The sequence below is a fragment of the Topomyia yanbarensis genome, chromosome 2 (genome assembly GCF_030247195.1).
Source record: "Topomyia yanbarensis strain Yona2022 chromosome 2, ASM3024719v1, whole genome shotgun sequence".
NCBI lineage: Eukaryota > Metazoa > Arthropoda > Insecta > Diptera > Culicidae > Topomyia > Topomyia yanbarensis.
Genome location: NC_080671.1, coordinates 431,407,738 through 431,428,515, shown reverse-complemented (window position 1 = coordinate 431,428,515; position 20,778 = coordinate 431,407,738). Strand labels below are relative to the sequence as shown.

The 20,778-nt window shown below is 44.9% G+C and overlaps 1 protein-coding gene across 5 annotated transcripts in view; it reads right to left on the bottom strand.

Annotated features, from left to right (window-relative positions):
- Nucleotides 1-868: 868 nt before the first annotated feature.
- The window catches only part of LOC131685422 (mucin-5AC), a 232,477-nt gene continuing 212,567 nt past the window's right edge, over nucleotides 869-20,778 (bottom strand). For 4 of the 5 annotated variants that reach the window (XM_058969121.1, XM_058969122.1, XM_058969124.1 and 1 more), the window contains 10 exons: nucleotides 13,755-14,343; nucleotides 13,516-13,672; nucleotides 13,268-13,454; nucleotides 4,529-4,638; nucleotides 4,125-4,464; nucleotides 3,622-4,061; nucleotides 3,433-3,556; nucleotides 2,908-3,372; nucleotides 2,651-2,835; nucleotides 869-2,375 (listed from right to left, as the gene is read on the bottom strand). In XM_058969121.1, coding sequence (XP_058825104.1) covers nucleotides 2,061-2,375; nucleotides 2,651-2,835; nucleotides 2,908-3,372; nucleotides 3,433-3,556; nucleotides 3,622-4,061; nucleotides 4,125-4,464; nucleotides 4,529-4,638; nucleotides 13,268-13,454; nucleotides 13,516-13,672; nucleotides 13,755-14,343 — 2,912 coding nt within the window. In that variant the 3' untranslated portion in view covers nucleotides 869-2,060. Of the gene's footprint in view, nucleotides 2,376-2,650; nucleotides 2,836-2,907; nucleotides 3,373-3,432; nucleotides 3,557-3,621; nucleotides 4,062-4,124; nucleotides 4,465-4,528; nucleotides 4,639-13,267; nucleotides 13,455-13,515; nucleotides 13,673-13,754; nucleotides 14,344-20,778 lie in introns of those variants that run through there. The other variant, XM_058969125.1, reaches the window with a different exon arrangement.

The following is a 20,778-nucleotide window of genomic DNA, read 5'->3' as shown; positions in this document are numbered from 1 at the left end:
CGTTGTGCAGGCGAATGAACCATGATTTGCATCAGCTACTGGAAGAACCATCCGTCGCGCATACCGCAATAATAGAGCGTTTGCGGTGGGCTGGACACGTCGTAAGAATGTCGGACGACGGCCTGGTGAAGATCGTTCTTGAGGGCGACCCTATAGGAACAAGAAGATGGGGCGCACAGCGAGCATGATGGATCGACCAGATAGAGGACGACCTGCGGACCGTTCGAAGACTGCGAGGCTGGCGACAAGCAGCAATGGACCGAGTGGAGTGGAGACGGCTTCTGCATACAGCAAGAGACAACAAGGCTCTAGCCTGAACGGTAAGGTAAGGTATATGTGACGATATCTAGCGAGAGGTTTAAATGATCGCGACGGTTCGAGTTCGTTTGGTACGAGCCAGTTTGCCAACTCATGCGTAATACTGTCAGAGCAGAGAGTTACGTCTAACACCTCTTCTCTGACAGCTCGTGCAAGGTCGATCGACAAAGTTGAAGAGGATCTGAGGAGTCTTCAGCGGTGGACCGAAGTGAAATTGATACAACAAAAGACATTTCGATCTTAGGTTGAAAAAAGCAACAGTACTACTGTGTACTGGTCTTATAGTTTTTTATTCTTTAAATTTTCTTTAAATTTAAATGCAAATGAATCGAGGTTAAAAAATAGAAAATGACTAATTTAACATTTTGTATAAGGTGGGCTTACTGTTTTGTCCGACACTGTACCAATGGGTTTAGGGGGGCTGAATATTCGACAATTTGTTCGTAACACAATTTATGAATGATCCCCAATCTCCTTTCACCGCACCATAATCGGACAGTTATCCGAGAACTAAACAGAAATAGATTTTTCTTTCCCAATAAACACATCGTTTTTCAAATAGGTACATTTTTATTTTGTTCTTTTTTTTCGATATCATTTCCATTTATAAGTTATTTCTAGTCACTTTCTCACTTGTTTTTTTTGTTTAGTTTTGTTTTACCCGCACTCACCGGTTCGGTTGAGTGCCGTACGGTTGTCTGTTTTTTCTTCTTCTTTCCCCTTCGAAAGCATTTTCATGTTCAGAGTTTTGATCTCTTCTCGCACACACTTTGATGATTAGTTTGTACCATGCACAAATGAGTTTGCGGTATGCTCTTGAGTAGATTTTTCTTGTTCTTCTTCTGTTTCTGTTTCTTGCATGCCTATGCTGGCGGCTCTGGACCACAGTTCACGTGCTGTTGCTTATGAATATTGTTTTTTTTTTATTAAATACTGTACATCATGTTCCCCCCGGCAGGGGAGTCCTTCTTGCTACATTGTGAAGGATTAAATCCATCGCTTAAATTCAGCATTATTTTTTTTCTTAATGTTTGTATGTGTGTGTGTGCTTTTTTGTTGATTTCGCGTATAGTTACTTCCAAGCGAATGGTTTACTGCTAGAGCAGGAAAAAATACACTTTCGACACTTTCTCACTTTTGCGTACAGTTACAGCTTGTTGGCTCTACTATTTACAGTAAAATATTGTTGGGTTTCGTTTCTACTTAGTTTCTGTTGTTTTGCTTATAGTTCAATGTGTATGTGTGTCTTATCTCGATAAGTTTTAGATTATTTTAGTTTTACAAACTTTTGCTTTATTTCTGTACTTAATTTGTGGTCTACACATTTACAGACATTTTTTTAATTGTTGTGTGGTTCCTTTTTTGATTTGTATCGTTTGTTGTTAAAAAACTTGAATAAAAAAAATAAAATTGAGCTACAGTTAATTTTTAGAAATTATAAATTAAATACAGTTTTTTTTGTTTCTACGTGGTACTTTCATTTTGGGTAATGAAATAGTATAGTACTAGTTAACACCACCGAATTGGTGTTGGTCGGCCCTCTTTTCTGATGAAACCTAGAAAATTGGGTCCACACGATATATATTAATTGATTTTCAGTTTACTCTCCGTCCGGGAGCGTGCTGTCTCATTGTTTCTCTCTCACTCTCTCGTTCTGGCCTTATCTCACTGTTTTTAGCTCGAAACCTGGCGGGCGAGGCCCGCTTGGATGGGGAGGCAGGCTGACTGCGTGGAGTATCACACTAGTTGGCGATTGCAGTGACCTCAGCGGTGGGAGTCGTCGTCATCATAATCGACGCCGGGGGTAGTAGCGATTGACCCTGGTTATTGCTGTTCAATAGAACGAGGTTGGTTCTTTTTTCGCTGTTACCAGTTTCTGCCGATGGCAGATAACTGCTAGTGCTGTTGCTGTTGATAGTGTTGCTGGAACCGACAGTTACCATCATGGTGGTGGCGGTGGTTACCGTGGGTTTGAGAACTGTGTTCAGATACTGCGCATTCGGGGTGGCTGCGATCAGCGGTAGACCGCTCGGTGACTGTCCAACTGTTTTCACCACCTGAATCAATAGTGTCAAACCCACCAGAGAAATAAACAACGGGAAGAGGGCACTTTGGGTTAGTCTTTGCGAGCTAGCTAGTGCTCTCAGAAAGGTACGGCATCGAAAACAATAAATGTTGTAATCTAATGACGATTGTGGGGGTGGTGTTTGAGGGGGGTGTGAATGTGTTTTTTTTGTTTGTTCATTGCAAAGCATGGTGGTTTTTGTAGCTGTGGAATTGTGGCGCCTAGACCTACTTAAACCATTCAGTTTCGGGAAAGTAGTGCACCCACCTTTCCCAGCTGGGTGGACGTCTGAGGTCCCGAGGCTGTTGTGAACAGCGCAGGCAGAGTGGTGCTGTGGTCATATCGGGAAACCACCACTGGTGTTAGCCCGGACAGCTGTCCGGAGCTAGTCTGAATGGGTGTAACCACGTGGACAGCCGTTCGACCGGTATTTGATGTGGTGCATTCGGTACCTGACAAAAAATGGGAGGAATGAATATCGAAAGATGCTAAGAAATATGCGAATGTTTTCGGATAATGCTTACCTTTCAGCGTCAGTCCACCGCCGTTGCTGGCGGAGATGGCATTCACAAATGCCAGCTTGCCCGGTTGACCAGTGGTTCGGTACAGGGGTAGTGCCGTGGCACTATTCGTACCGACCGGCAGAATATTGAGCTCGGCTCCACCGGGTAGCCGAGCTAGTTCGGGTGTAATCGTGGTTGTACTCACAGGTCCGTTGGAAAATGCAGTACTGGACACGATGTTGGTGCCGTTGTTGGTGTTGTTGCTGCTGCTGGTGAAACCGTTTAGCCCATGGGCGTTGGTTGAACTGAGTAGAAGCTTGTGGAGCTGAGCTCCTGTCATTTGCTGGATCTGTTGGTGGGTTGTTGTTTGGCTAGATTGGTTCGATGGATGACTGGATAAATGCAACGAGTTGGTACTGCTGTTGGTGCCGTTAAAACTTCCATTACCACCGATGGTTCGTTGGGCTTGATTTGACTGGGACTGCACTGCAAGTAGGAAGGGGTTAAGTGAGGTTTGTACGGGAGTAAGATGCTTTCTCGAACTACCATTGGCAGGGGTGCTGAGTTCTATGGTGGCTAGACCGTTCTGTGACTGTTGAATAACCCGAAGACCCTGGGCTGAGGTAAGCAGCTGGATTGGGCTTACCACGATTCCACCTTGTTGGACGACCTAGGAAAAGGAGTACAAACATTATAAAAAACTACACCTGCAAGCAAACATTTTTTCAAACTCACCTTATCAACCGAGGTCAGCCCAACAATGGTGTTGCCATTGACCAGTTTGATCACCTTGGTAGCGGGCGGATCCAGCGTAGAACTCCCGTTGGAAGAGGTAGCGATAATTTCAATCTTATTGCCCTCGGTGCGAAAACCATTCTTGGGCAGCAGGGTACCATTGATCAGTTCTTTTCCGGTCGTTGAGCTGACCAGCCCGGCGGGAATGGTTGTACCGTTGGCGGTCGTTCCGATGATTTGCAGACCCGAGGAAGAACTGGATACACCGTTCACAGCACTGACAGGAACGTGATGGCTGTGGGTGGAACCATTCGTCACGCTGGAAGTCACGTTCAGATTTAGTGGCAGGGATTGGATGGAGGTTCCTCCGCCTGTCGTCAGAATGGTAGCCGTAACGGGTGTAAAAAGCTGAGATTGGCTCAACGCGGTCAGGTTGTTACCTGTGAATAATCGCTAATGTTAGGAACAGTTGAGACTAATTTTAGTTTTTAGGGGCGACTTACCACCGACGATCAGTGGCAGCGCTGTGGAAGTGGTAGTTCCACTGAAACCATTTCCGATGGTACTGACATTAGTAATGTTCGTCCTACAACTACTGCTGCTGCTGGTGGTGCTCAGGTTAAACCCATTCGGTAGGGTGCCTGTCGATAGCTTCAACGGCGATGAGATTCCGTTGTGCGTATCGGCGACGGACACATTCGGGGAACCCTTGGTGGTGAGCGACAGTGGCATAGCTGCCGGTGAGTTCGAGCTTCGATTCGTCGCCGACAGTGATGACATCGGTGGGCTTGCACGAAGCGGCGACGAGCCAGACATCACTACTGGTGAGATTGTCGTTTGAAGCTGTTTGGCAAAGAAAGAGAGATTAGGCGGTTTCAGGATACTAGAATAAAAATTTCATACTAACCGGTAGATTGCTCAACGATGCCGTCGTGGCAACACTGGACAGAGAACTAGACGAGCTGTATCGAATCCCATTACGACCTGGGGCAATGCCCGGGGGATCATTCAATAGATCTGTGGATGAGATCGAGTGGAAAAAATTTGAAATTAAATGTGAAAGATGTGCTGTCGTCATAGCTGTGAAGTAAGAATATGGTAAATAATAGAAATGTAATGTTCGAAGGATTTTGATTTAAATTTAACATTTTTAGACCAGTGGTTTTCAACTTTCTTCATTCCATGTGTCCCTTACTCACTTTTACGGCCGCGGTTGTCGGTGACCGAGACACATGTCTGGCGAAGAAAACAGGCGACGTTATATATAAAATAACGGATTAAAATTTATTAACAATGAACAATTAACGTAAAAGTGAGCACGCGGTCTCGTACTGACTGACTGACAGGTTATCCGGCTTTCTAGCATCGACAGGTGATAGCTGCTCTGCTACCAGTGAGCTCAGCGGTAGTGTTGGTGGGTAGTAGGTAGGGACGTCCATTTCTCCTCGACATCTCCTTCCTCAATACAGCTGGTAGGGATCAAACCGAATCGGCGGTCTTCTAGAACAAGAAGAGCGACGAGGCTCCCGGATAGCTGTAGGGTTTTCATTGGCTGATAGGAATTCTGATGATGATGACGGTACAGAGCTTGAACTGGAGGATGATGTAGACTCAGACGCTGATGACGTATCTGCTTCTTGAGATACCCACACTCGCGCAGGTGCTTCGGATGGCACTGCAGGCTGCAACGGTGTGGACTGCTCGGATGATATTTCAAGCACTGTTGACGGTAATTCGGCGGTTACTGACGAAACACAGGTGGCAGCGGTGACGTGGTGATATCACTTGCACTGGTATGCGACCTAAACAGATTCCACGCCTTCAGCAAAATGTCCAACGGTGCTGTAGTAATGTGCTTGACACCATTCTCTAAGCAGAACTTGTCGAATTCGGCACTGGCGAACTGTGGACCATTGTCACTAACCAATGTTTCAGGCATACCGAGACGGGCAAACAAGATGCGAAGCATGTTGATGGTAGTGAAAGCAGTAGTTGATTTGGTTTTGACTATTTCAACCCACTTGGAGTAGGCATCGGCTCAGTAGAAAAAATTCTCCTTCAATCGGCCCAGCAAAGTCTATGTGCGAGCTGTCACGGATATGTTGGTTTTGGCCACGACAGCGGTGGGCTTTTAGCTACTGCTGCGCAATGATGGCAGGAACTGACGTGAGCCACGATGTCCACATCCAGCGACGGCCAGTAGATATAGCTACGCGCAAATTGCTTTCATACGCTGCATTCCTGGATGACCTCGGTGAAGATGATGCAGACAACGCTTTCAGAAACTCGACGGGATCACCAGTCGCTCACCGAACATGATGCAACCTTGTACGGTCGATAGGGAATCTCGGCGATCGTAGAAGCATTTGATCTCCCGACGTGTGAGTGTTAATTTTGATCGGGGCCAACCTTCTTGGATGAAGCGGTAGATCTTTCCGAGATCTGGATCGTAATGTGTTGCCTGTTGAATTATCTTGAAGCTGAGTGGAAGTGCATCGATCGGACTTGTTACTGGAGCCTTGACGTCCTTTTCCAGCATAACGCTAGCCACCACAAAGTCCTCTTCCGGCTTGACATGGTGCTCAATCAGCCGTGACAGTACATCTGCATTTCCGAATTTATCCGTGTTGACGTGGACGATCTTGAAGCCATACATAAGCAGCTGTAGCGCCCAGCATTGTAATCGATTGGCTGCGTAGACGGGAATTCCTTTTTTCGATCTGAAGTAACGGGGCATGATCCGTCTGTAACGTAAATTTTCAGCCGAAAACCATTTTATGGAATTTGGTTGCGGCGAATATTATCGCCGATCCGTCCGGGAATTTGTGGCTTATCGTATTATCGTTTTGGCACTCATCTGATATTTGCTCAGGGCGACATCCGCTCTTTCTTCGATTCTACTCAGCACCTCGGCATCGTTCTCCGCTTTTAGTCCACACACGAATACTAGGCACTTAAATTGCTCCTCGGTTAACGTGCCTAGTTCAAACTCGACACACAGTTTGTTGACTCTGTATGCGTACGTTTTGAAATATTCGGTGGTATGCTTAGTGACTTGCAAGCACCAATATTGCCTACTTAGTACCGATTCCGATGTGCCATACAAGCTCTTCAACTTACGGTTTCCGCAAAACTGACATCCTTTGGAAAAATGTAGCTAGTGTAGCGTTCGTGTTCCATCGGTCCTATTTTACGGAGGAGTAAACGAACTTTCGCCTCGTCATCAAGACGAGCTGCATCCTTAGCAAACAAATCCTCATAGCGAACAAACTAGCCAGCAAAAGTGACGTTCGCATCCGGCTCATATCGTAACTCCTGTATGTTGCTTGCGAGAGAGTGTAATATTTGCTTCGGATTCGATGTTGGTTGTTGTCTCATCGTCGACAGCATCGTTTGAAAGAATGCTTGCTGTTGCTGTTGGAGCTGCTGGAAAAAGTGTAAACATTGCCCAACAAACTCGTTTTGCAGCTAGGTTTGCTGATGGAAATTCGGCTGGAAACGAGGTTGTCCTAATGGAAGGAACGGAGGACAGAGAATCAGATTCGATGACTGCTGCTGATGCACTCCCGCCGGTGGGAAATGATTCTGAGCCGATGGATCTTGCTGCTGGCCATTCATCGCAATTGATTGTGGATGCGACCGATCACCCCCGGTGTAGACGAATTGTTGCCTTCCATTCTTCTCCTCTTCCTTGCGGGAAACACTTTCCTCGCTGTTTCTCACGGGTTTCATGAATTCTCACGTTTCTCGTCGTCGCCACTTTTACGATCGCGGTTGTCGGTCTGACGAATAATACACGCGACATAATATATAAAATTACGAATTACAATTTATTAACATTAAAGACTAACCGCATTGCACACGATCTCGTACTGGCTGACTGACTTCGCGTGTTGTTTCTATAAGGGCCCCGGACACGAGGCGTTAGTAATGTCATTACTGAGCAGTAATGTCACTTTTAATGAACGTGTAAGGCGAGTAATGACGGAATTACCATACAATTACAGTATTTTTTTTATTTCCTTTATTTGACACGGCTCATAGTTTAACGGAGCCGTGGATCTTTAATGTGTTTACAATAGATGAAAAATAAAAATAAAAACAAATAATATTGATGATCCGTTGGAACTCGAGCGCGCAACTTTTTATTGCGAGCGAAGACCTTCTTTCGCGGCTCACCTACCGCGTCCCGGGGATCGTTTAATTCTCTCCTGTCCTTCACATCAAGGTCATTTTCGTTAAACGTGTCTTGGTGCTTGCGATCAGATGTGCTTTTCTTACACTTACGAGTTACCAATGAAAATCCGTCGTCATTGTAATTATCTTCTTCACCGATGTTGCTTACAATGGTTTTTCCCATTGAGCAAATTTTCTGGCAGAGACCGCTCTGCTAGATTTCTGTAAGTCTTGGTATGGCAGCCCTGTCAGATTTCTGCGCGTATCCTGTCGGGTTAGTTGAGCTAGAGCGAACTCGGTTTCGCTCGCGTTTTTTGGCAAATTTTGACAGGAACCGAGCAAAACCCTGGCATAACTCGGACATAAACTGTGCAAAGAACCTGGCAATTCCTACCTGGTAGAATTTAGCACGAATCGAGCAAAACATATGACAAAGATGTGGCAGGAAGCGTGCAGAGATCTTGGCCGTACATTTCTGGCTGAATTCTGGATAAAAGTGAGCAGCATCGGTTGGTTTAACCGCTTCTGTCAGAAACGGTTGTTGCATTTGAGCGAATTCGTTGCCAGAATTCTCGCACAAATCGCGCAAAATGCTCGCAGAAACTCTGCTAGCTTTGCTCAGCTTTTGCTAACTTTTTGCTTGCCACGCTGACCGGGAATTGGAGTGCTGACTGCTGGACGATGCTTTGGCAGTTGTCAATATGGACTGAACAGCTGCCACAAATTTGGTAACCGTTTGTGGTTCAGGTATTGGTATTGAAAACTCTTTTTTCGGTTGGTTTACCGCGGATTCGTTGGCAATCGGTAGAGATGCATTTTCCTCTGTATCTTCCGCGCAAGGTTGTCCGTGGTGTGCTGTTTGATTACAATACTTGCACGTGGGAGTTTGCCCCTCATGGGTGCATAACGTAGTTTGATTAATAGTAGCTTCGTGGGTTTTGAGTTTTATAGTCAAGTGGGAGGGGATAGGTTTTTCGATCCGCATCCTCACCACAAGAACACCGTTAGGTATACCCGGGAAGAAATTTCTCCACGCATCACGTGTAACTGATTCTACTTCGCCGTATTGCGACATGTATTTTGCGATTAGATCAGGAGGGGTACGTGGTGATAGGTCATGTAACTTTACATCTACATAGTCTTTTCTATATACACGGGAATCTTAATTCCAACTTTATCACTTTCAGCCACGTGCTTTAAGTTGTTCTGCTAAACGAAACGTTCGGCTTGTGCTAACGTGTTGAATGATATGAGTACATTACGAAGATGATGATACTGTAGATACATAACCTCCTTGAGCTTAAGCTGCATCTTCACCTTCAGCAGGTATTCCACTTCACGAAACTCAATCTTATTGAACAGAATTTAAAGTCAACGACCGCTGCATTGGGTCGGAACAGAGATTTTTCGTCAACTTTACTCATGATGGCAACAATAAATTAAAAGTTTCCTTTGTTCTCGAGACAATGCACACTAGATCGAGAGGTTGCTAGTTTTTGTTCACTTGGTTCGATTGTACGTCTGACTTTGGCAGAAGTAGAAAGTAGACTGACCCGGAGGATATATGGTACGTCATATCCGAACCCCAAGTGAACCTAGTAACAGATGCGTGGACGAAGGCGGATGCAAAAGCTCGGGCGACAATCGGGATCTGCATAGAAACGACCAGGCAAGTTTGGTGCGCAACGATATGGAGTGACATTTGCAAATTTTTCCCGATTTACTGCAACGGATCACCGATGTTGGTGACAACATTCCGGAAAAGCTGCAAGTCGCAATGTTGTTGTGTTCCCTGCCAGACTCCTTTGACTATCTTGCGACGGCGTTGGAGCAACGGCCACGGGACAAATTGACGATGCAGCTGGTAACGTCTAACTTGCTGGCGGCAGCAGAAAAACGCCGGGTGCGCAGCGCAGGAGCTACTTCGAGCAGTGGACACGCGTTGCGAGTGGATCGTCGCCGCCGACGTGGAGGTGGTGCTAGCAAGTTTGCTGGTTCCGGAAGTAAACAAGCGGAGACGCTTCTTGTTTCTACAACCGGGACTCCCGAAGAAAGATTGCCCGAATAGTGCAGATGGCGAATCAGTGACGAAGCCGATGAAGAAGAAGTCAGATGAACTGAAAGCCAAGTAGGTGCAAGCAGTTTCCGCTGAACCGTCGAGCTGGTTTATCAGCAACCGGTGGTACAAGCGTGATGTTGGCCGAGAGCGAGCGTCCCAAAGTAGCACCACCGGAGAACTATGTGCCGAAACTTATCAGTGGACTTGTGTCGGTGAGTATCCTTGCGAAGAAGAGCTTTGATGTGGTATTTACTGAGAATCGGTACGAAATTCGAAGACGACCTTGACAAGCGTGTTCGGTAGGCAAGTGACTTGGAAGCTTGTACCGTTTGTGTGTTCCGGAGCAGGCGATGATTAGTGTCCAGATGTCGCACACGGTGCATTTCTTGCATACGTGGCACAGACGCCTGGGGCACCGGGATCCTGAAGCGGTCCGGTCGATTCATGTAAACAAGCAAGCTGATGGGATGAAGCTCATGGACTGCGGAGTGCGTCCTGTGAGCCAATGTTGCCTAGAGAGAAAGATGGCACGGGTACCGTTTCCGAAAAGTGTGGATAGAGGTTCCAAGGAAAAGCTCGACATCGTACACGCTGATCTCGTTGGTTCGAGAGGAAACCAATACTTCCTTTGTTAGGTCGATGACAATACACGAATGGCGCTCTTGTACCTTGTGAGGAAGAAGTCAGACGCTGCAGAGAAAACCAAGGACTACATTTGCTTCTACAGGACGCAGATGGGCTAGGTTCCCAGAGTGCTGCAATCAGACGGTAGAAGATAGTTTACCAGCAAGAATTTACAGAACTTCCTCCGAACGGAAGGTATTGTGGCCAGTTCAGCGCGCCCTACTCACCGCAGCAAAACGGTGTGGTAGAAAGGCGAAATCGATACCTGAAAGAAATGGCGCTGTGTAAGCTGTTGGAGGCGAAACTGAATCAAAAGTTGGAGGCGATTCTGACGGCAATCTACATGCAGAATCGGGCACCTTCCAGATCCATCGAAATGAGTCCTTACGAGAAGTGGTATGGAGGACTTCCGTCGTATGAGCATTTCCGGGTTTTCGACTGCGAAGCCTGGGTATACGTTCGAGTCGAGACAGACAGGTAAATGGACCCTAAAGCGCGTAAGCCGGTATTTGTGGGCTACTTCCCAACGAGCGTAAGGTCTATAGGCTGCTGGATACTCAATAAGTTCCTCGAGGATGTAGAAGACTTGCTTGGATATGAATCGGATGAAGAATTGTATCACGGTAAATCGCGAATTGGACATTTTTTTATTGGTAAGGCAACCAACGGTGGCCCATGATGAGCCGACTACATACGAGCAAGTAATCAGCTACCCTGACAAGGAGGAATGAATTTCGGCAATGGAAGCTGAGTACGAGCCGTTGGGGTCGAACAATACATGGGAGCTTGTGGACCCGCCGCCTCCTTGCAACATTGTCGGTAGCAAGTGGATGTACAAGAGGATGTTGGAAGCGGATGGCAAGGTTGAGAGAATGAAGGCCAGACTCACGGCGCAAGGATTCAGCCAACGCTTTGGATCCGATTTCGAGGAAATATTTGCCCCAGTGGTGATGTGCTCTACCTTCCGTGTGTTGTGAACAGTTGCGGGTCATCGGTAAATCTACATGAAACACTTGGACATTAAATCTGCATCCTCAACGGAAAGCTTCCGGTGTACGTGGCGACCGGAAGTGAGAAGAAAGTGTGCAGACTAAAGCGAAGAATTTATGGCTCGAAAGAAGCGGCAAGGGTTTGGCACAAGACGCTAACGGATATACTGAGGCAGCTTGGATTCGAACAGTGTAGTTAGGATTAGTGTTTATATCGAAAACAGATTGGGAAGAAAGGGTGGATGATGAATCTGCTCATATATGTGGTCTGTGCACAGAAGGAGGAAATCGACCAGGTTCGAGCAAGCGTTGCAGGAGCGAATGTAGATTAAAAGGCTAGATGACATCCAAAGTTTCTTGGGCATTCGTGTGCGGAGAAATTCGGACGGATTCTTCGTGATTTCCCAAAGGACTTTCATCAAAAGAGTGGTGGCATGATTTTGATTGGACAACGCTAAAGGATCGAAGTACCCCATGGATCCGGGATAGAAAAAGGCGACCGAGGATAGCACGAAGATGGAGAGTAGCGAGGAATACCACAAGTTGATCGGTTGCCTTCTGTACTTGTCCATCAACAGCCGTCCAGATGTCGCAACGGCGGTCGGAATCTTGAGTCGGAAAGTTAGTTGCCCGTCGGTGACTGACTGGACCGAGGCGAAGCGCATAGTGCGCTACTTGATACACACGGTTGACTACGGATTGACACTTGGAAGGAGTGTCCTACTGCTATCAGGATATTGCGATGCCGATTGGACGGGATATAGTAGTAATCGCAAATCTTGTACTGGCTACATGTTCAGTCTAGGAAAAGCGACCGTGACTTGGGTAAGCTGCAAGCAGAGCTGCGTGACCATATCCACCATGGAGGCCGAATACATGACCCTCTCAGAGGCTTCGCGGAAAGTTGTTTGGTTACGAAGTTCACTAGCTGAACTGAACGAAAAACAACTACGACCGACGATCATTTTCGAGGATAACAGGAGTTGCCTAGATTTCGTCGCCTTGGATCAACAGAAGAAAAGGTCTAAGCACCTAGACACACGCTGTCACTTCACCAGGACGTGCTGTTCATCGGGCAATATCGAGCTGCAATGCTGTGCATCGGAGTACATGCTTGTGGATATCTTGACCAAGTCGCTAGGGACAACAGTTTCGCTGAAAAGATTGGAGTGACAATCGTATCGACCGAGGAGGAGGCCGTTAAGGAGAATCGGGGTTAAATTCGCGAGGAGCGTTGCGCCATTTCCAGATGTTGCGCTAGGCGAATATACCCATGTAGAGAAAACATAAATATGTTGTTCCATTTTGACGTTTGTTAGTTGCGCTGAGTTCATTGAAATAAAAAAAACGTTCAAAGTGCGCGGCTGTGTAATTCTTTATTTCGTTCGGATTATCCGTGTTTTCGTAGGTCTGGTTCCGTCGTTCAATTGTCCACTCACAACCACGTCAAACGTTTATTTACCATTTAACTGTTGATGTCATTCCAATCGAGCACACAACTCGAGGTAAATCTCTTCGAATCCTTCTCGAACGAGAGATATCGATACGGCCATCGATGTTTCAAAATCGTTCAATGCAGGTCCTTCGTTGGACCAACGTTGGAAAACAGATCTTTCAACAGGCGTCCATTATAGAACCTGTGAAATCGTCGATTTCGAAACCAATTTTTCGGGCTTCTCAGTAAGTCGATTGGAATCATTGGGATTAATTGAGAATCACAGGATTAATCGCGGGTTTAATATCACTGACTATCGCAAAGTTTGACGTTTTAAAAGAAATGTAAACTCTCCGGTCTTACCTCGATCCGATTGCACACTACTGCTGCCGGGGATGACCTCGGTGTCAGCGGCAAGCCGTGAAAAATCCACATCGCCCCACTGGGACAGTTCCCGCTTGAGCAGCAGTATCCGGTTCTGAGCTGCAATTTTCTCCTTGGCCAGCCGTTCCATGTCGTGCTCGTATTCGCGTTCTCGCCGTTTGAGCAGCTGTAAGGAGGGATACAGTTAACCATTTCCAATCGGAAAAAGCATGTTACAGAAAACTTACCTGAATGTGCCGTATGGCCGCATGCAGTATCGACAGGTTGGAGGTTTTCTTCTCGTCCGGTTGAAGCGTGAGCTGCTTTTTCAGCTGCTCGAAGCACTCCTTCAGGTGGGCTCGTCTGTTCTTCTCCAGCTTGTTGTGCACTTCCCTGGTTCCAACGCTGTCGATAATACATTCATTCTCATCATTCTAACTCTAGACCCGAGACAATAATATTGGTACAACTAGATTGAATGACTCACCCATTGCTGTTGGAGCTGGTAGTTCGCCTCCGACCACCGGTCGGGATTTGTCCCAGCAGTGTGTTCGTGCTGGTCAGCCCAAGTTGACCGGTCTGAACCAGGTGACTAAGTTGTTGCTGTTGCTGAACGATAACGAGATCATGCGGCAGCGAAGGTGAGTTGGATCCATGGGATGACGTTATGACGCCACCGTTGAGGGTGATTGGCAACGGTGAGGAACCACTATTGCTGCCGCTGAGATTTAGCGAGCTGGAAGTGTTGGCACTGCTGCTGGTGATGTAGCCACTGGAGCCGTTGCTTAGATTCAGCGACGACTGCGAATCGTCCACCGGTGAGATGGTAAGTGTGGATGATGACGACGAACAGCCGGATGACGGTGGTGTGCTGGACAGGTGATGACCACTGGTACCGGTGCTGCTGCTGCTGCTGCTCTTGGTCGAGAGATCAATCGTGAGGGAAGAGGCGGGATGGTGTTTCTGATGGCTGGTGATGGTGCTGCTGTTGCTGGTACTACTGCTACTGCTACTACCATTGGTCGATATCACAACGAGCGGTGGTGCTGTGGAATGTCCGTTTACGAGGGGATCGTCTGGAATGGACAAGGAGGGTAGACAATTACGATTAGAAATATTGAAAGAAAAGAAAAGTAGAACAGGTTATATGTTGGACGTCGCTACAGGTTATTTGTTTTCGTTACACACACGTGCCCATAACCCTTGCGGCGCGGATTCGATAAAAACGGTACACAAAAACTTCTGACAAAAGGGTTCATTTTTTTGAGAGTGGTCTAAGTGAATTCTCGGAAGGGTTATCAGTCTTATCACACAATTGCAGATGAGACGGGAACTATCACCCACTACAACGCTGCATACACCCAGTTGCACCGGGCCGTGACTCTGGTTGTGATATTGATTGCAGAGTTTAGATTTGGGGACGTAGATACTTTGATTATCGCGTTGGATCGAGCGTTTATATGTTGGCGTTAAAATCGCGTTTATAAATTTATAAGTGCGAAAACGTTCCAGAAATCGCGCTAGTACACTAAGTGCACACTGCTCTGAAAATCTAGCGAAATCGTCTTAGCGCACCAGCGGCTTCTCGTTCAGTGGGCCATTTGCGTAACTTTCGGAGGGTTAATGTTTGCGAGATCGCGGACATAGGTGTGTTGTTGATGATCGCGAAAGACTCGAGCGTTTATATACTAACGCAGCGGTTCTCCATCAACCTTTTTCGTACAACGGACCCCATAGAAATCACCTAGGGTTGCTGCGGACCCCCACGGATAAACATCGATATTAAGTGCTATCAATATGCTATTTTCAGTTTGTTAGGAAACAAGGGCCCTCTTCTCACAGTCACGTCACCCAGTGACTAGAAGAAAATTTCCTTCTAGTCACTAGGTGACGTGACTGTGAGTATAGGGCCCTTGGGTAATATGCTCTCGGAAAAAATATTTTTCTTCGCGGACCCCAAGTTGAGAATGACTGTACTAAAGTGTTCAATCGAGTGGGTGTGTGTGTCGCGTGTGCTAGTGTGTATGTAACTTTGCGTGTATAAATTCGATTGTTTAATCTTGTTGTTTGCATATTCGCGTGAATTCTTGAATGTTCGCACGAATCGCGTGTTTGATGTTTAATTTTGAGTGTACGGTTCAGATGCAATGTCGCTTGAAACGTTTTGTCTAGTGTATATGAGTTTTTCGAAAACGGTCCAGCTGAAGGCCCAGGCTATTAGAAACGAGAGTAGGGGCTTTTCGACGAAAGCGATTTATAATTTAGCTGGACAATGGCTTGAACAGTTCTTGGTCAGCTTGTTTTCACGTAATAAAGGCTTGTTCAGCTTTCGTTGTTTGTTGGGACGTGTACAAAATTGTAGATGTTAAAACGTACACACATAGCGTTTTTGTTTGCAAGATCGCGATCGAATGTTCGCCTATGTGACCGATTGTATTATTGTGCAGGTCTCAAGCGTTTGTATGTTACCGGGTTTGATCGCGGGGGCGTATGTGAGAGCGTGTATAGAACTTCGCGTGTATAAATTCGTTTGTATAACCGTATGTAGCCGCTTGCATATTCGCGTGGACTTTTGAATGTTCGCTCGAATCGCAATTTTTAGGGTGCACTTCAGATCTAAGAGGGAGTGAGATCCACCATATTATTAGAGTATCCATGGCTTTTAGCGACTTCTAGTGCATATGAATTAGATTTTTTTTAAGGATTCTAGCCATGTACCTATGCTGCTAAGATTAAAGGTATCATCCTTCGAACGTGACCGATTCATGATAGACACGAGATTCGAACGAAAGTGATTCTTCTCGTTTACGACAGCAAAATCAAATGGGCTTACTATTCGTTCGAGACGCTTTCTAACGAATCTCGCATTCGTACTTGAAACTGCGTTTTTTAAATTCATAAGTGCTAACATATCGACTTCACCATCGAAGCGCTTCTATGTACGCGAGATCGCGGGCGTATGTGTGCGCGAATGATCGCGATCGAAGGCGTTGCCAGATTTGTATTATCGCGAAGCGCACAAGCGTTTCTATGTTAACCTGTTTGATCACGTGGGCGTATTTACAGTAATGGACAAAACAAGAAGACCACTGCGGTGTTAATATTTTTTTTTGTGTCACTATTCTCCACGTTAGGATTAAGATGATATCATCTAGCCACCGACATTAGTACGGATGTGCCAATGAGCGTTACCAACTTTGTGGCATGAAAAGTAATATCTTGCAAATAGAAGTGGGTCATTAAGCCATATGCTGTTTTTGATTTTTTTTCCGATGCAGCTCAAGTTGTAATCGAACTTGCTTTTTTGTATGCAAAATAGCAAATAGAAAAGATTTTATAAAACTGAATAATTACGACCACACCTTCCACTGAACTATATTGATCCTTATCCTTTTGCTGGTATACCTGTCCAAAATGCTAATCCATGTGGCTGAATTCACCGTCAAGGAAGACCGATAATGTCAAACCAGGTTGGTTTACATTTTCGTAGAAAAAGAAAATCAATTAAAAATTATTCTGAAGTTTTAAAGGTTGAACAGATATTTTGTTATATTTAACAGATGAGCTCTATCGGTTTATGCAATAAAAGAGAAATTTTATTTTTCATTTAATGACCCAATTGATGTTGTAACGGAAAGCGAAATTCGTTGTTTTTTCAATGATTAATATTTGAGCCGCAAGGCTCATTCGCCTTTTTGGCAATAATATACAATTCAAGGAAATAATAAATTTCAATTCATGAAACATAATCGAAAAAAATCGCTTTTTGTAATAATTTTCTTTCTTGGTTTTAAACAATGGTCAGGTTTACCCTCTGCCGCTTGCTGATTATTCCGTCTGCTTTCTCTCTCGCGCGTGTTTGCGTCCATGCCGTCGTCGCTAGAATAGTTCTGATGTTCGCTGTTAGATGTTTGTTGCTTTTTGTGTTTCGAGTGACTGTAGCCTTCATCTTTCTTGTATATTTTTTCCCTAGCTATGTTAACTGTTGGCTTGTGCATACCGTGAAATATTGTTTGTCCAGCATTTATTATTTGGCCGGCTGTCTGTGGTGTGCCAGCAGATGTCGAAGGATGTTTTGAAGTGTTGGTTGTAGTAGATGAGTTTCCTTTAGTTTTTTTAGTGCATGGATTACCGTAGTGTGATGTCTGGTTACAGAGCTGGGAATGCCGGGGATAAAGTTTCTCCAAGTGTCGTTCGTGACGGATTCCACTTCTACATACTTCGACATAAATCTTTTTAATGTAATCCGTACTGGTACGAGGTGCCAAATCGTGTTGGCGAATTCCGTCAGATCAATGTCCCTAAGGGGATGCTGATTTTGACGCTTTCATATTCTACGAAGCTTTCTGCATTGGCTATGGATTTGAACGTTACTTGTCTCGTATGATGTAGTGGTATATGTGACATTTCTGTAAGCACAAGTTCCATTTTCACCTGCATATTGGGCAATGTTGTAATACCGAAAAGCCGAAATATTGCGCCATTACTGTGCAGAGATTGACGGTCTGTCTTCTGTGTTACTAATGTTATTATATAGCACCAATGTATAAATGTTGAATTTGAAAGTTTGATATCGGCACTACCCATGTTGTTAGAGAACTTCAATTGGCTGTCATTTTCCGCAATGTTTTTGCAACGTTTTCTTATTTTGAACGAAAAGAAGGGATTCTAAAATATTGTTTAGAACTGTAATTGACAGTATTATAATGCATTGTAATGAATATTTTAATCTTAATGGAATTTGGTTCTATCGCGATATGGGCAAAGTTTCAGACCTTTAGTAAGTCTCGAACAGAGGTACCTTCCCTTGTACTTCACGGCAAGTTGCATATGTTCGAATGCAATAATATTGCGAATACAATTCTCAAGAGAAGTGCATAACGAATAAACTCACTGTGTTACATTTGCATTATATCGGGTTTATATTTGCTCTATAATAGCACTGAATGCATATGTAAAGCATATATGCCTTAAAGATCTTTGAAGCATGTATGCGTTATATCAGCTTTATATGCTATATAGAACTGGTGATAATGCTACATTTTGGCCGCGGCTGTATGCATTTTCGACGCTAATATAGAGCTTTATTGCATTGTAAGTGCTTAAATGGGGTATTGATGCGGCATTCGTGCAAATGTTTAACCAATATTGTGCACTGGCTTAATGCTTATGGTTACTTGGGTCGCTAATGCTAGACTAAGCTGACCAACTCTGACGACAAAATCCGTACACTGTGCGGACTATTTGCCTGAGCATGGGAACGTCAGAGTTGGTCAGCTTTTGGTAGACTATGAGCAGAGAATACAACTCGAGCCGTTAAAAGATAATTGATGACCATAATATCTACGTAATAAAGTGGTTAGTCCGCTGCCCTGATAACTACATGTCGCACTTTGTTTCAGTCAAATTCTAGTAGAATCCGAGAAATAACCAAATTCAAATGACGGAACTTCCAGAATAGATCATTGACTAATTTAATTCATTTTCCACAATACTAGTGTATACTGACTTTCGTTTTGTCGCTAGGTTCAAATATAACTCACTAACACTACTAATTGCACATTCTCTCACATACACTAACAATCTCTTATTCCAAACGTACAAACGCTCGTGGCCTTCGCGATAATACAAACCTGACCAGAAACGCGAACATGCAATTGTAATCATCCACACATATTTACTCCCGCCATTTCGCCCAACATTAAAACACCCCGGTAATTAAGTGTTTATTAGCACCTATACATTTACAAACGCGGTCTCAAGCATTAACCTTACCAATCATGAATCGGTCACGTCCGGAAGTCTCTACCCTCGGTCCTACCAGCCGTTCATCCCGTAGCCACACTAGCCCTTGAACCGCCTCACTAAGCGCCACATACTCCGACTCCATGGATGATGTAGCAACGCAGTTCTGTTTTCTACTTGGAGGAAAGGGAAGTAATGTTAGTCCGACACTTGCTTTTGCTACAGGTCCTATACACTACTGCGCACTCCATAAGTGTCACGGGAGGAGGAAGATTGTTAGTAGGGATAGGAATTCGGTATAAAAATTTTACGAGAATTCGCGCGATTCAAGATTCTAGGCACCCGGTCACCAGGAGACTCATTAGGGATCTAAAAATATATTTTAGGAATAATCGTAATAGCAAATGGTGAGAAAATTTCTGCAATATCTTTAATTCAAATATGATGGTTACTGAAAAAAAAGCACCAAAAATTAAGAGTAGTAAACAAACTGAGGCTGCAACTAAAACACTTTCGATTGTATTCCTGACGAGAGTATGAAATAATTCTGATCGGCCGAAAATAAACTAGTGAAAACCTCACTTTGTGTGACGGGCATACTAACAATTTCTCGCGCGCGTCGTTTTTTATTCTACTTACTACTAGAATTAGAAGCGAACTGGTTTATTACGAATAGATCAGAAGAATGAAATTTTTTTTTCTTTTTTTTTTCGAGAGTTGTCCTACTGGAGCTGTAGAGCTAGGTTCTCGGAAGGGCTCCCCGTCAGAATCACATACTACAATTTGCAGACGAGACAGGCAATGTCGCCCAATAAAACACTGCATTAGGCCAATTGTAGCGGGCCGTGATTCTGAATGTGATATTCATTGTACGGTTCAGGTATGTGCGGACGTAGGGACTCGCGATCGCATGTATCATCGCGAAGGGTTCGAGCATTTGTACGTTAACGTCTTCGATCGCGTGTGCGTTTGTATGTCGCGTGTGCTAACGTGTATGTAACCTCGCGTATATAAAATCTATTTTATAACCGTGTGCATTTCGCATATTCGCGTGTGTTCTTTGGATAATCGTGCGCGGACCGTGAATCTAATACTTTATATTTGGTGTACGGCTCAGATGCTAAATGAAAGTGAGATCTTCCATATCACGAGTTCCCGGCGATGTCGCCGTAGAGCGTGTGGTCTAGTGGATATGAGCTTTATTTTTTTGATTGGTCCAACTGAATGTATGGACCTAAATTACTAGAATGAAGGCTAAAGATTTCCGGACGTGACCGATTCATGATCGCGCGCGTTTGCGGATTCGCGATCGTAACTTCGTAAGTACTAAAACGTTCACATAATTACCGGAGTGTTATCAAGTTTGCGCGATAGCGGGCATAGGTGTGCGTAGATGCTCGCGAAGGGCTTAAGCGTTCGTATGTTGACGTGATTGTCGCGTGTGCTCGCGTGTATGTGACTTCGCGTGTATAAATTTTGAAACCCTGCGGCCATTGATATATTCGCGGACCGTCATTCTGATATTTAGTTCGGTGTACGGATCACATGCTGACAGGGAGTGAGTTATCCCATATCACTAGAGTTCCCGGTCATGTCGCCATGGAATGTTTTGTCTAGTGGATATGGGAGCGATTTTTTTTTAATTTTTCAATTTTTTTTTTAAAATTAACATGGACCTAGACTGTTGGTACCGAGGATAGATACTTCCGGACGATTCCGATTCATGATGGCGCGAACGCGGGAGTTTGTAGATTAACGCTTGAGAT